This window comes from Nanorana parkeri, unplaced genomic scaffold (assembly GCF_000935625.1).
Source record: "Nanorana parkeri isolate BGI_ZX_2015 unplaced genomic scaffold, ASM93562v1 scaffold435, whole genome shotgun sequence".
Taxonomy (NCBI): domain Eukaryota; kingdom Metazoa; phylum Chordata; class Amphibia; order Anura; family Dicroglossidae; genus Nanorana; species Nanorana parkeri.
Genome location: NW_017306703.1, coordinates 319,968 through 334,971, shown reverse-complemented (window position 1 = coordinate 334,971; position 15,004 = coordinate 319,968). Strand labels below are relative to the sequence as shown.

Here is a 15,004-nt window from a genome sequence, read left to right as displayed (position 1 = left end):
TCCACTGTTGTATACTGTGCAGGGAAGAGAGCCGTTTCCAGCCCTTCACACATGAGATAACTAGTTCCAGGATTTAAAGGTTCACCCCTTCCTCACCAAAAAAACCCACAAAATTACTCATCCACTCCCTTGTTATATCTCATCTTGACTATTACAACTCCCTCCTCATTGGCCTTCCACTACACAGGCTATCCCCCTGCAGTCTCATGAATGCTGCTGCCAGACTCATTCACCTGACCAACCGTTCACCGTCCTGATTCTTTGCCTAGGCAAGTATGACATAAGGTCGGCCATCTGCTGCCTCCTGTGATGTGTAACCTTGAGATCCCAAGAGGCAGTGTTTCAGCACAGGACCATGCGTATGCGCAGACTTGGCACAAGTTTCTTGGCAGAGGCTCACCATACAAGTCACAATCCTAATGTACAAATTCTTTACATCTACCAACAAATATGTTGTACAAGAGTCTGTCTGACTGGATGTAAATGACTTGTCCTCCCCTGTGCTCCTGTGCTGGGCGAACACATTCTCACCAAATTGTATCTATGTAATATCCGTGTTGTCACCCTAGAACAGGAAGTTTGGTAGGACTACAAAACACCTCCCACTCTCTTCTCCTCTTCTTCATAACATTGGAGAGGGGTATTCTGTATTCTGTTTCTGGATTTGGGTGACCCATCTTTTCAGCAGGCAGGCCCCCCGATTTTTGTGGCAAGCAGCCAAGTCCAAGGCATCGGGCTTTAAAGCATACAGTATCTAAACACAAAATGTAATATATTGTAGCTTACCAATTCATAGCCACTTGAAGACCGAGGTGTTCAACACCCTTCCTGGCCAGGCCATTTTTCAGTATTCAGCGCTGCGGTACTTTGCATTTATTCAGTCATACAACGCTGTGCCCAATTTAATTTTATATAATTTTTGGGGACAGACAGAGCTTTCTTTTGGTGGTAATCACCACCGCAGTTTTCTAATTTTTTAATATATAAAGAAGAAAATACAGAAAAAAACCCAAATTTGTATTATAATGTGTTTTGGGGCACTAAAATTAAAGGTTCTAAACCCTCCGGTGTTTTTGCATATATATGAGGCTAGCAAGCAGTAGATATATGCAAAACGTTTTTTTTTAAAAAGCGGTTTAAACTTACCCGTCTTCGCCGCGTGCTCCCGTCCGAGAATCCAAAACTGTTCGGGCGGCTGTTTCGCAGCTGCCACCATTCTATTCTACAGGGTATTGGCTTTCATGAGATATATAATATTTTGTGGGTTTGAAGTCATTTTCAGACCACAAATGTGGATTATATCGTGTGTGCAAAAAATGGGAAAAAGGCCTCGGCAGCGAAAGGGTTAAATGTGGTGGCTGCATTAGGTTTTTTTTTTTAGGCTTTTTTATCCTTTCTTTTCACCTGGTGATCTGACCACTAACACACTTCTTGTCTTAGGGGCGCTCCACTCTATGAAGGGGCAATGGAGCCACCCTTGGACAGCAGCATTGTCACCCTGTGGAGAGGGTGGTGTTATATATACTAGAAGATTTATATGGACTTGACTAACAAATCAAAGCAACTCCAGATAACACTTTTTAAACAGTTACATCAACATTTTTGTTTTTATTTCAGGATAAAGATTTTTAGAGCTGCGACAACTATTCGATTTAGCCGATGTAAATCGACGATGGAAAACGTTGTCAACGTTTTTCCATCGCCGATTAGTCGGGTATCAATTAGACAGCCTGTTCGCGGCTCCAGAGTCACACACAAGCCTTGCGCCACGCCCGCCGCACACGCCGCGTAAGACACGCCCACCGCACAAGCCGCGCTCGCCGAGGACTCTGCTCCTCTCCTCCCTGTGAGCTTCCGGACTTGCCGCAGCCCGCCAACAATCAAGGGCCCACCGCCATTCGAAGTAAGTCATAGTGTTAAAACAATGCTATGCGGCCTGACTCTTGGAAGCAATGCTCAGGTTGGTTGCCTTGATGTCTTTGGGTATCACAGTATGCTGATTATAGAGGTATTAGATCCCCTTGCAACAACACAGTTTTCTACTGTTCTTCTTGGGCTGTGAAGGAGGGCGGAGACCCCGAAAGCTTTTCTGGAAATGTTACTGTTAGTGTAAATGAAAAAAAAAAGTATCATAGACACTACTCGACTGTGTGATAGTATTCTGATACATCCCAATGGCCTTGGATGTTAATAATGAAAAACCGATCTTACAGATGATTGTAAGCAGTTATCAATTGTGCTCATAGCATCTCCCACCCACACAGGTAGGCCTGCTATGCCCATTATGAGGGGCTCCCAGCCTCCCACCATCCCCGTGCTGAGTTCCCCAGTCTGTACACCTGCTGTGCCCATTATGAGGGGCTCCCACCATCCCTGTGCTGAGTTCCCAGGTCTGTAGGCCTGCTGTGATCCCGGGTCTGTACACTTGCTGTGCCCATTATGAGGGGCTCCCACCATCCCTGAGCTGAGTTCCCCGGTCTGTACACCTTCTGTGCCCATTATGAGTGGTTCCCACCATCCCTGTGCTGAGTTCCTGGGTCTGTACACATGCTGTGCCCATTATGAGGGGTTCCCGCCATCCCTGTGCTGAGTTCCCGGGTTTGTACACCTGCTGCGCCCATTATGAGCGGTTCCTACCATCCCTGCTGGATTTTACTTTTATGTTATATTATGGAAATGTGCCCTGTGGTCGGCAGGAGCACCTGAAAATGGCAGGTATACCATCCAGCACCATCACTGAAGACCATGGATCACCTTCAGGTAAACATCACATTATATATTATATAATATATAACTGGTCGGTGGTGTTCTGCATTGTGCCGCTGTATTATAGAGCGGCACACTGCAGAACACCAGCAGCTATAGAGGAACAACAAATCCCAGCAATAATACATTAAACAGCCTGTATAATGTATTATTGCTGGGATTTGTTGTTTTTCTATAACTGGTCAGTGGTATTCTGCATTGCGCCGTATAATCATTATACGAGTGTAAAGTAAATGTCACCAGCACACCAAAAGTATTTCTGCAAAAGTCAGTTTATTGACACATTCCCATTCAGTACAAGTGCTTTTGGGGCCTCAAAGGTACCCCTTCATCAGACTCAGAATGACGGCCATTCTGAGCCTGATGAAAGGGGTACCCTTGAGGCCCCGAAAGTACAAGTACTGAATGGCAATGTGTCAATAAACTGACTTTTGATGAAATACTTTTGGTGTGCTGGTGACAATTACTTTACACTCTTGTACTATACACGGTGCCGTCCGTGGTCGCTACAAGCACCCACCTGCTGTTGCAGGGCTTCCATCGTTCTGGTAAGGAGTGCAGCTGGTTTTCTATTTTATTTTTGTATAATCATTATACAGCGCAATGCAGAATACCACCAGCCATAGAGGACTACAAATCCCAGCAATAATAAATTATACAGCGCAATGCAGAATAACGCCAGCTACAGAGGGCTACAAATCCCAGCAATAGTACATTATAGTATAATGTACTATTGCTGCGATTTGTTGTATTCCTCTATAGCTGCTGGTATTCTGCATTGCACCGCTGTATAATGTACTATATTGCACACCACACTTTTTTTTACTTCCACCACTCCAAGCTTGCTCCCGTGATGGACTACAATCTCAAGACAAACTAGTAGTCCATCACTGGAGCCTTTTTTTTTTTTAATCCGATTAATCGAACGTAATAATCGGCTAACTAATAGATTTTGAAAATAATCGTTAGCTGCAGCCCTAAAGAGTTTGCATTAATATTAATTAATAAAAGCCGACCATTGTAAGCACCCCTTTCAGTGTTATAAGGTTTGACTCAACCCTCTATCTGACACTTTTACTGGACAGCTTGGCCTGGTAAAAGGAAGTTGAAAGACAACAAACTTACTGACCAAGTGTAAATAAAGGGAAAAAGAAAACTAATGCAACCAGCACATTAAGGTTGGTAAACTGCAATATAGTACATTTCTTCTTTTCGGTTTATATATGCTTTAATAGGGATTTTGCTGATTTGGTTGAAAATATATGTACAGCGCCTTATGGTGCCCATACACTGCACGATTATCGTACGATAATCGTATGCGATCGTTTTTTCGTACGATAATTGAGCAGTGTGAACGGAGACGTGCGACCGTTTCTACTGTACGGTCGCACGTCTTCTGTCGAACCAGCATGTTCGAAAACCAGCCGGGAATCGTACGATTCTCGGCTGGTTAGAACGGTGCTCGGAAGATAAATGCTGAACGGGCCGGTGTGCGCACGCGCACACTGCCCGTTCAGCATTGCGGTCATCGGAAGCCCGCCCCTCAGGGGGGCGGGCTTGCGATGATCGAGAGTGCGATCTGCCTGTCCAAGATAGGCAGATCGTACGTTTTTTTAATCCCTTTACAACCATCGCAAGACTAAAGTCTTGCGATGGTTGTAGAGTGTATGGCCACCTTTACGCACAGCTACCTTTTGGACTTGCACATGTCCAGCTGCAACAGAAGGGTTATGTACTATGAATGTCTCACATACATCCAGATACTGGCAAAAGTGTGTTCATAAATGTCCCCCGTTGAGTCTGAATGTTTGCTCGTTTTCAATCAATCTCAGTTAACTGGCTGCAAAGGGAAAACTAATAAAAACATTATTTTCCTTTCTTTCAGAACTATGTACCCAGTGCGTCATCATACAGGTTATAGTGTTATTTGTAACATTTGTATACCCCGGTGCAGTGCACATTTCTGGGTAATATATTTTCCCCACGTTATTGAAGATAATGCTGGTTACAGTGGCCGAGCCGTCTTTTATTTCTTCTGTTTTCTGATGGTGGTGTAAAGAGAGTCCACTTAACACCCGTCTATCACTAAACATCCACCCTTATTTACTCAGTGTTAATAGAGGTGATTGTGGCTTTGTAGACTTTCCACCCTCAGGGTCTTCTTTTCTTTTCCATGACACACGTAGCTTCCATGACGCTTATCACTTAAAGCTCATCACTTAGTGGTAACACCTCCTGGGCAGTGCAAAGTGACCTGGAGACTTTTTGTGTTGTTTTGTTTTTTTACCTGTGACCAGGGGAATTACTAGAAATCACAGGGCCCCATAGCAAAATTTTGTATGGGGCCCTGTGATTTCTAGTTATACCCTTTGCAGAGCCCACTCGAGAGCCCACCTGAGGGTGAACCTGCAGAGCCCACCATAGACACTGTTTTGTGTGTATATCTGTTTTTAATGCATTTAAAAGAGAGAGACAGAGAGGGCCCAGCAAGAGAGAGCCCAGCAAGAGAGAGACAGAGGGAGCCCAGCAAGAGAGAGACAGAGGGAGCCCAGCAAGACAGAGACAGAGAGAGCCCAGCAAGAGAGAGACAGAGGGAGCCAAGCAAGAGAGAGACAGAGGGAGCCCCGCAAAGGGAGAGACAGAGAGAGCCCAGCAAGAGAGAGACAGAGAAAGCTCAGCAAGACAGAGACATAGTGAGCCCAGCAAGACAGAGACAGAGTGAGCCCAGTAAGAGAGAGAGAGACAGAGAAAGTCCAGCAAGAGAGAGAGAGAGACAGAGAAAGCCCAACAAGAGAGAGAGAGAGAGAGACAGAGAAAGCCCAGCAAGAGAGAGAGACAGAGAAAGCCCAGCAAGAGAGAGAGACAGAGAAAGCCCAGCAACAGAGAGACAGAGTTAGCCCAGCAAGAGAGAGACAGTGTGAGCCCAGCAAGAGAGAGACAAAGTGAGCCCAGCAAGAGAGAGACAGAGAGCCTAGCAAGGGAGAGACAGAGAGAGCCTAGCAAGGGAGAGACAGAGAGAGCCCAGCAAGGGAGAGACAGAGGGAGCCCAGCAAGAGAGAGACAGAGAGAGCGCAGCAAGGGAGAGACAGAGTGAGCCCAGTAAGAACTCTCCCGGGCGCTCTGGGAGCCTCCCGCTCCCGGCCGCCCAGGAGAGAAACACTGCTTTTTCTTTTTTTTTTCTTTATTCTGACATGGAGCCGTGTCAGAATAGAAAAAAAAATCTTTTCCCATTGAAATGCATTGCTACATTACTATTGGCTATTTCAATTTGCAATAGCCAATAGTAAACTAGCATTGTACTCGCCCTCTGCTCATGGACCTGATGGAGAACTGCAGCAGAGGGCGGGTACAGTGCTAGTTTACTATTGGCTATTGCAAATTGAAATAGCCAATAGTAATTTCGCAATGCATTTCAATGGGAATGTTTTTTTTTTTTCTGACATCGCTCCGTGTCAGAATAAAGAAAAAAAGACACAGCACTGTTTCTCTCCTTGGCGGCCGGGAGCAGGAGACTCCCGGGGGGCCAGGGAGAGTTATCTGTTTGGAGATCAGTGTCCCTTGTTAGCAGGTAACCAGGGACGCTGATCTCTCTGCAAGTGGCCGGAGCCAGCTGTAAGATCACGGCTGGCTCCGCCGAGCTGCCAGAAGCAGGGTGTCGGCCGGCCGATGGGCGGCCGCTCGGCCAGCTTCGGCTTTCAGCACGGCTCAGCCGAGCCGATGCATATGCGTTCGGCTCGACTGAGCCGCTCGGCCAAATTCGGGAGCTGTACGGGCTATAGTGAATAGCCCATACAGCACCCCTTCGGTTCTAGTGAACCGAAGGGGTCCTGGGGCCGTAGCTAGCCGAAGGATCGGCCGAAGCTACGGCTAGATCCTTCGGCAGCTTAGTGAATAGACAAACTTGGGCTTGTCCCAGGTTCACGGGTTTGTGTACGTTTGCCGCGCGGCCCCATTGATTAATAATGGGAATATATATCCGCATGGCAATCGCTGAAAAATGAACATGTACTTTTTTCGCAACGCGCACTGCACAGTTTTCTGAGCTGCGATTGTGCACGATTGTACAAGAGGAATCGCGGCGGGAATCTAAATTGCCTTAAATTGTCTGGTTTAAAGCCAAGCTGGCCATTTGTGAAGTGAAGAACTGGTTTCACAAGCACATCAGGCAGTTGGAGTTTCTCATTTTTTTAACGTTCACTGTGGGAAGGTATGATCCTACACAATTCTAAATTGAAGCATGGAGAATCAGAATTGAAGGTCCCAAGGCAGGTGGACAGATATTTCCCCAACGGTCATCCTCATGTGATCTGTGTGTTTATGGCCCGCCTTACACTTCTTGGTCAGGCAAATCAGATTTGTCATAATGTTCATAGAAACTCATAGACAGATATTTTCCCTCTGGTCGTTTCCAGGAAGATATCTGTTTGTCAATGGCCAGCTTTACACTAGCTGATTATGCAAATTGGTTTGGTGACAAGCTAGTAAAAACCAGGCTGGTGGACAGGTATTTCCCCACCAGTCATTTTCAAGCTGGCCATACACCTTACAATTATCTGCAGATTTTCTGTGGTCAGATGGAAAAAGTGCAACAGATTGGCTCAGGTGGAGATTACTCCATCCACACAGTTAAGTGTAGATGGAGGAATCTGTTGCACCTTTTCCATCAGACCACAGAAAATCTGTAGATAGTTGTAAGGTGTATGGCCAGCTTCAGAGAGATATCTGTCTGGGTATGATTAGACAAACTAGAAAAAGAAGGTAACCGCATAAATTTATAACCAGCCTTGGCAGCAGTGTGCACATGGGAAGGCTTACAACAATACAAAACACAAAAGGTCCCCAGCACACCTGCCAGCTAGCCTGCAACAAAACAAATCACCCTGTCTAAAGGTGCCCTCACACCTTGCGATAATCGTACAATAATCGCGGCAAATCCAGCGATCGTACGATTATCGCAAGGTGTGTGGAAGGCATGCGACCTCTCCTACTGTAAGGTCGCAAGACTTTTATCTTAGGAACATGTTCAAAAACCCGCCGAGAATCGTACGATTGTCGGCGGGTGTGTGGCATGTTCGCAAGATAAAAGCCGCACGGGCCAGTGTGCGCAAGTGCACACTGCCGGTTTAGCATTGCGGTCATCGGAAGCCCACCCCTCAGCGGGGCGGGCTTGCGATCATCGCAAGTACGATCTGCCTGTCCAAGATAGGCAGATGGTACGTTTTTTTAATTACCTTACAACCATCGCAAGACAAAAGTCTGTAAGGTGTGTGCCAAGCATAACAGTATGTGTTAAAAGAGGAGGTTTTAGTTGCACAAACATTTGTAGAAGCCACACTGCCACCATCAAGGCACCTCTGTAAAGTGTGGTTCTAACTCTATTTATACGAGTCTCCAAGTGGGAGCATATTAATGCAGTCGATACATTGAATGCAGGTGTACCAGGAGGTAGGCAACTCCTCCTCACAATGTGCAGGGACGCACTGGAAGCCCAGCAACCAAAAATGCACGCTGGGACCCCCAGTGCGCCCCCACATCCAAAATAATCAAACTAGAAAAAGATGGTAACCACATAAATTTCTAACCAGCCTGTCTATAATTAGGAACATTGGTTTTGTCCCAATACTTGCGAAAACTGGTCTCATAGACAGATACAGTATTTCTCCACTTTGGCCATTCTCCAGGTGTCCTCACACTAGAAACAATTAAACCAAACCGTGCCTGAGTACCTCATCCCGTGGTGACTCAGTGGTGACCTGCATTTTTCTGCACAGGATAAACACAGGTCACTGCTAGGGCACACAGAAAACATTTGTCCTGTTCGTACAACAATGTTGGTGTGATGTGTGGTGCACTGCGCTGCCGAGCAATGTGCAGCATACGATGCAGTGTGGGGACCTGAATGGAGTGTGCACATTGTACACTACCAATAAAGTTAAAAAAAAACAAAAAAATATAAAGTTACATCTTTGACACACTGTCAGAGCTGCCACAGCACCCTAGCCCACCCACTAAGATGAAGTGTTTTAACAGACAGGCTAGTGTGAACGGGCCCTAAGTGAACCATGCCCCAGACCTCCTCTACCAAGTGGTGCCGGGCACAGTTTAGCATAACCCAGGTACGGTTCGGAGCACTCACACTATACAAATGAACTGGGCTAAGTGGGTAATTTGTGCCCAGGCAGGGTTGAAAATACCTATTGTGAGTACACCCTCAGAGAGATATCTGTCTGTCTAAGGCAACCTGAAGCTGGCCATACATTGTAATATTTTCTTTGTTAAACCTGCGGGCTCAGCAAAGAAAATATAACAGAGTCCTCCATCAACGATTACGAGTGTTGATCGAGGAATCTCCTGCTGCCTTCATTGTATTGTGACAGGGGCCGCCAGCCGCGGTCAGAATACCCGAGCAGAGCCGGCAGCTCATTGACTGCCGAATCTGTTAGTTTGAAGCCAGGTCCTTCAATCAGCTGATTGAGGGATGCCGGCCAAAAGGGTGGCGACAGGGAAAATCAGTGAAAACTGGGCTGTGCATGACCATTATTCTCTGGAATAATGTTCCACGTTAAAGTAACAAGCTCATTTCCCATCAGTTTATGCCAAGCGAAAACATTTCCCACACCCCAAAGGAGTGCACAAATAATACATTCTCAGGGATTCAGGGGTTCAAACTTCTTTAATATCGAAGATGTAGATGTCTTTGTGTGAAGAATTCTCTAGAAAGAATTAGAGTCTTCCTGAACCAGTGACAACTGCTCTTATGTTTCTAAAGGGGGAGGGTGTGACACAGGACATAGAACAGCTGCTCCTAAAAATAGTTAGGACTCCGAATAATCTTTAGAGGGGGTCAGAGAACTGGGCAGTCTCTCATCACTCTATGCAGCCACACCAACTCTAAGAAGAGCCTTGCCCGCATTTCACACAAACATCATGAGGTATGTTTATCACTTATCGTTTATGTATTACATTATCTATGTGTTTTTTTTGTATAATCTTTATTTATAGATTTGTATATTTCCAGTCAAAAAGTACAAACACAGGTATAAAAGAAACAAGTACAAAAATACACAGCCTCACCAAATCTATCTTCATTAGTGGGAGTTCAAAGCAAATGAATTAGCATTGTATTTTATGTGTTATTATATGGAGCTGATTTATGGAGAATTAGTAAAGGAGAAAACATAAAGCTGAAGCCATTCATATGGCATGTTTTATATAATTGGAACATTATTAGAACAGGATCTAATTCACAAAAACTGGGAAAAAGGTCAAGCAGATATCCTAGCAGTTTCACATAACAAGTTTCATTTTCCAATGCAGCAATTAAATAGATTGCGTTGGGTACATGGCCCGGATTTTTTAGATCAGAACCAAGCAATCTTTTTTGGTAACAGTACATTCTTCCTCCCATTTACACGAATCAGGAGCAGTATTTAGAATAGGTGATCAATGAGACAATACAATGTTTTGAAGATTATATTTAGGACATTTCCGCCTGTTTTGTAAACACTGAAATAATCTCAGTATTTTCATTTATTTTCTAATTCTAATTAACTGTTTGTGTTAGCTTTTGGTTTGTTTTTTTTGTTAAATAGATTATTACATGCAAATAAACCTTATTTTATATATTCCAGCCCAGCAAGCATGTCACAATAGGACTGTAATACTGTACAGGTGAAACTCGAATAATTAGAATATCGTTCATTTATTTCACTAATGCAACTTAAAAGGTGAAACTAATATATGAGATAGACTCATTACATGCAAAGCAAGATAATTCAAGCCGTGATTTGTCATAATTGTGATGATTATGGCTTGCAGCTCATGAAAACCCCAAGAACCCCAAATCACAACCTCAAAAAAGTAGATTATTACATGCAATCAATAAAACAAGGATTGTACATAGAACAATATCGGACCTCTGAAAAGTACAAGCATGCATATGTACTCAGTACTTGGTTTGGGCCCCTTTTGCAGCAATTACTGCAATTACTTTTGCACGATATTCTAATATTCGAGTTTCACCTGTATACCCTTCTGCAAGCTCATTTTGCAAGTACATGATAGCTTTTTGCATGACTTCAGCAGCCAAGAGTCCCGTTTTTATTTAAAATTGTTGACCATATAACGTTCCAGTCATTTAAAGGAATGCCTTGCTGTCTTCTATATAGCTTTATTATTCATTATGATCAGGACTAATATATACAATATATAAAATATGAAATACCGCACATACTGGATACTTTATTTACAGCCAGCAGGTGGAGCTCTAGGGTCCTTTTTAAATATTAAAGAATAACTCTGGGCAGAAACAAAATTAGCCCTTGCAGTGGGGATGCCTCTGCACTGCAAGGGTTAAGTGCTCGTTCTGGTCTAGGGTCTAAAATAACAAAGCTATACTCACCTGAACCTTGCTCCTGGCTGGCTGCTAGACCAGTCCCTGGAGCCTCTCTCCCCCTCTGCTCCAGCAGTCTAGGGATCTGTGAATCATCAAGTCCAATAAAGTTTATAGGATGTGAGGATGCTGAGCGACATTCCATCGCTGGAGCTGCAGGGACCAGTCTAGTAGCCAGCCGGGACTGAGGTTAGGCTAAGTATATATTTGTTATTTTAGACCCTAGACCAAAATGAGCACTTAACCCTTGATGTGCTGGAGTATCCCTCCTGTAAGGGTTAATTTTATGTCTGCCCTGGGTTCTTCTTTAACCTGTCTTTTCTTAGCTGCCCTGTTATATAAAAAGCCTGCCATTTACAGAGTATACGTGCACATTAGGGCATAATTACCTTAAAAGTGTGCCCTTCTCCTGCATTGTCTGATCAATCTTTGGTCCTCAGCGCTGTCCGCCGCTGCCGCAATCCCTGCTGCTGACACATCCTCTTCAGCCATTGGGTGGCCACTGATGATGTCAATCCTGCGCATTTGCACACAGGAGTTCAACCCTCCACTATTTGCACTATTTTAACACATTGTAACACGTGACAAACTCGTTAGGAAATACCGCCATATTGATGATAACAAAAGTGATAAGAAGACCTCTTCCATGTTGGAGTAAATTGTGTCGCTTGTGTAAGTATTGTCATTGAGACAAAATTCTGCATAACTGTCTTGCGCCATCATTCCCTAGGTGCATTACTGCATACCTATATTACTCCGAATATCGATAACCTCATTTTTTTAATCTTTATTCATTTGGCACATATTGTGAGACTTTTTGTGTGAAAAGTCACTCTTGGAATTGTTTTACAATGGGTGCACTAGTCTCATCTTTCTTTTCAAACCCTTCAAATTGAACTATTATTTGGTGCATCCAAAAAAAGCAGGTTTCTGTGCCTGAAATATTTGGCAACTGACAATATTTTATCTGGCCCACTGTATGTAACCACCTGCTGTCCTTTGTGCAAAAAAACAAAAATGTCATTTAAATGTATTCCTAAATAGCCTGTGAGAATTTGCTTCAAATCATAAAGCTTTAAGGACACATCCACTCGCTTAAATCCTCGTTTCCTCACAGGGGTTGTTTAACATTTCTCTTTACAAAAAAGAACATATATTCAGCCTCCTGGCTATGCTCTTGCTGCACCGCTGCTCCGGCCTCAGGCCCCCTTGTCTGTGTCCTCCAGACAGCCTCAATACCGTGCTACTGCTATACACACTTGGTTCCCAACCCGCAGCTCCCTGGTGCGCTGGCCTCCACTCTGACTCCTGGACCGAGACCTCCTCTGTCTACCAGGTGGAGATCTGAACCCTAGCCAGCACCAGGGGCTGACTAGCAACTTTTAGCCTAGGGGGCAAGTACAACAAAGAGGCCCATGGTGCAGCGACTTGGCCCACTTCCCACTTTGCCTCTTCCACCGCCCCCACTTGCCACTTTTGCCATCCATGTAATGGTAGTGTGAATGGTCGGGTGATGTGAGGACTCCCTAAATGGTTCTGGCCTAACTCCGCTTCATGTCCGCTACTTAGGAACTCTCACCCACTGTGGGCCACCAGACTTCTAGGCTGTGAGCTTTTGGGAGGATAGTGGGAGGAGCCAGACAGTGTCAAAGTCAGTGTTCTATAATTTTTCTCGACCCCATACATTTTCTCGACCGAGTCACTTACGATGGGGCCGTGTCATCCGAATCAGCTGTTTTCCTGACCCCCCTTTCTTCATGCACACCTGGAAGTAACGCGGTAGATACATTTCTGGGTTGGGGAAAATTATAGCACACCAGTAGCAGAGGGATACCTCGTCAGTGCGGTACACGACCGCTGCGACCCTGGTAGTTCTGCCACTAACTCAACGCTGTAGAGCAGGGGTGGCCAAACTCCGGCCCTCCAGCTGTGGTGGAACTACAAATCCCATGAGGCATTGCAAAATTCTCACAGCCACAGACATGACTCCGGAGAGAGATGCATCATGGGATTTGTAGTTCCACCACAGCTGGAGAGCCGTAGTTTGGCTACCCCTGCTGTAGAGGGACTACAAATCTCAGCACATTATATAGCACTGTAGATTAATACCATCAGCTATAGAGGACTACAATTCTCAGCAATACATTATACAGCAATGCAGAATAATACCAACAGCTCTAGAGGACTACAAATCCCAGTGATACATTACACAGCAATGCAGAATAATACTTTCAGCTATAGAGGACTACAAATCCCAGCAATACATTATACAGCAATGCAGAATAATAGTATATTAATTTGCTACATATTCTTTGCTGCTGCTCTGCTCCGGGGTGTCAGCCTGATGTCTTGGTCGGAGGGTCTCAGGAGGGGTGTGGAGGGTCTCAGAAGGGATGGGGAGGGTCTCAGCAGGGGGAGATGTGCGGGCAAGGGAAGAGCTGTAAGCAGGCACAATGTGGTTCCCCAGAAGGCTGCTGCGTGGTCCCCAGCAAACGTAGAACACAGCCTCGGTATCGGTTTTTAGTATCAGGGCACCAATACTGGTGTCAGGGCATCCCTGGTCTGAAGGCCTTTGTAGGTGTCAAAAATCATGTGTAATAACACTAGCAATGACTTTGTCACCCAGCATGTACGCAGTGCAGAGATCAGCAGTTTAGAGGTCAGCGGTGTAATAAAGAGGTCGGTATGTAACGCAGTGCAGAGGACAGCAGTGTAATGTAGAGATCAGAGTCACTGTGTACGCAGTGCAGAGGTTAGCGGTATAATATAGAGGTCAGGATGAACGCAGTGCAGAGGACAGCGGTGTAATGTAGAGATCAAAGGTCACTGTGTACGCAGTGCAGAGGCCAGCGGGGGAATGTAGGGGTCAGCATGTACACAATGCAGAGGCCAGCGGGGGAATGTAGAGGTCAGCGGTCAGTATGTATGTAGTGCAGAGGCCAGCGGGGGAATGTAGAGGTCAGCGGTCAGTATGTATGCAGTGCAGAGGCCAGAGGGGGAATGTAGAGGTCAGCGGTCAGTATGTATGAGGTGCAGAGGCCAGCGGGTGAATGTAGAGTTCAGCGGTCAGTATGTATGCAGTGCAGAGGCCAGCCGGGGAATGTAGAGGTCAGCGGTCAGTATGTACGCAGTGCAGAGGTCACACAGAAAGAACAGGTACTTACAGTGGTACTTTTCCTTCCTTCAGGTGCTGTGCCCTCTTCTCTTCCTCTCCTGGTGGTGGGTGGAGGGGGAGCAGCAAAGTTGCCTGCATGTCCTGAGGCGATGCCTTCAGCCGCCTCGTGGTGTCTTCTGCTCAGTGGCAGCTGTAAGGGGAGGGAGCTGCCGTCTGTGGCCGCGGAGGAGCCTGATCGGTACACGGGCAATTAAAACATCTGCTACTCCTGTAAAAACGGTCCCTGCCAGCGCTGCTGCAGCAGCAATCACTTCTTTTATCTCTCCACTTTCGGCCGCTGCAACGAAGCGGCCGAGGGGAGCGAGCTAAAAAAGAGTGATTACCGCTGTGGCGGCGGCGGCGGGGGCCGTTTTTAAAGGCACCAGAGAGGCCCGGGAGCAATTGCCACCCTGCCCCCCGGCCCAGTCCGCCCCTGGCCAGCACCCTTACCATAAGGTCTGTGCACAGCTGTGCAATCAACAGGTGCTGGTCACTATGAAACCATAGACCCGGGAATGGAGATTTCATCCCTCCCAATTCTTTGAAACCTCACGGTTCCAGGATCCTGAGCCAAATCCACAAAATCTGGAAAGAACTAAAAAAACCAACTCTTTCCCTGTAAAAGCATTTGCTTGCTGAAATCCTCTAGCTGAGAGTCCTGGGAGCCCTTTTGACTTTATAATAAAATTCAC

The 15,004-nt window shown here is 45.7% G+C and overlaps 1 protein-coding gene across 1 annotated transcript in view; it reads left to right on the top strand.

Annotated features, from left to right (window-relative positions):
- Positions 1-9,656: 9,656 nt before the first annotated feature.
- The window catches only part of PTGES3L (prostaglandin E synthase 3 like), an 18,747-nt gene continuing 13,399 nt past the window's right edge, over positions 9,657-15,004 (top strand). The window contains exon 1 of the mRNA XM_018560150.1: positions 9,657-9,698. Within this exon, the coding sequence (XP_018415652.1) occupies positions 9,694-9,698 (5 nt within the window). The 5' untranslated portion in view covers positions 9,657-9,693. The remainder of the gene's footprint in view (positions 9,699-15,004) is intronic.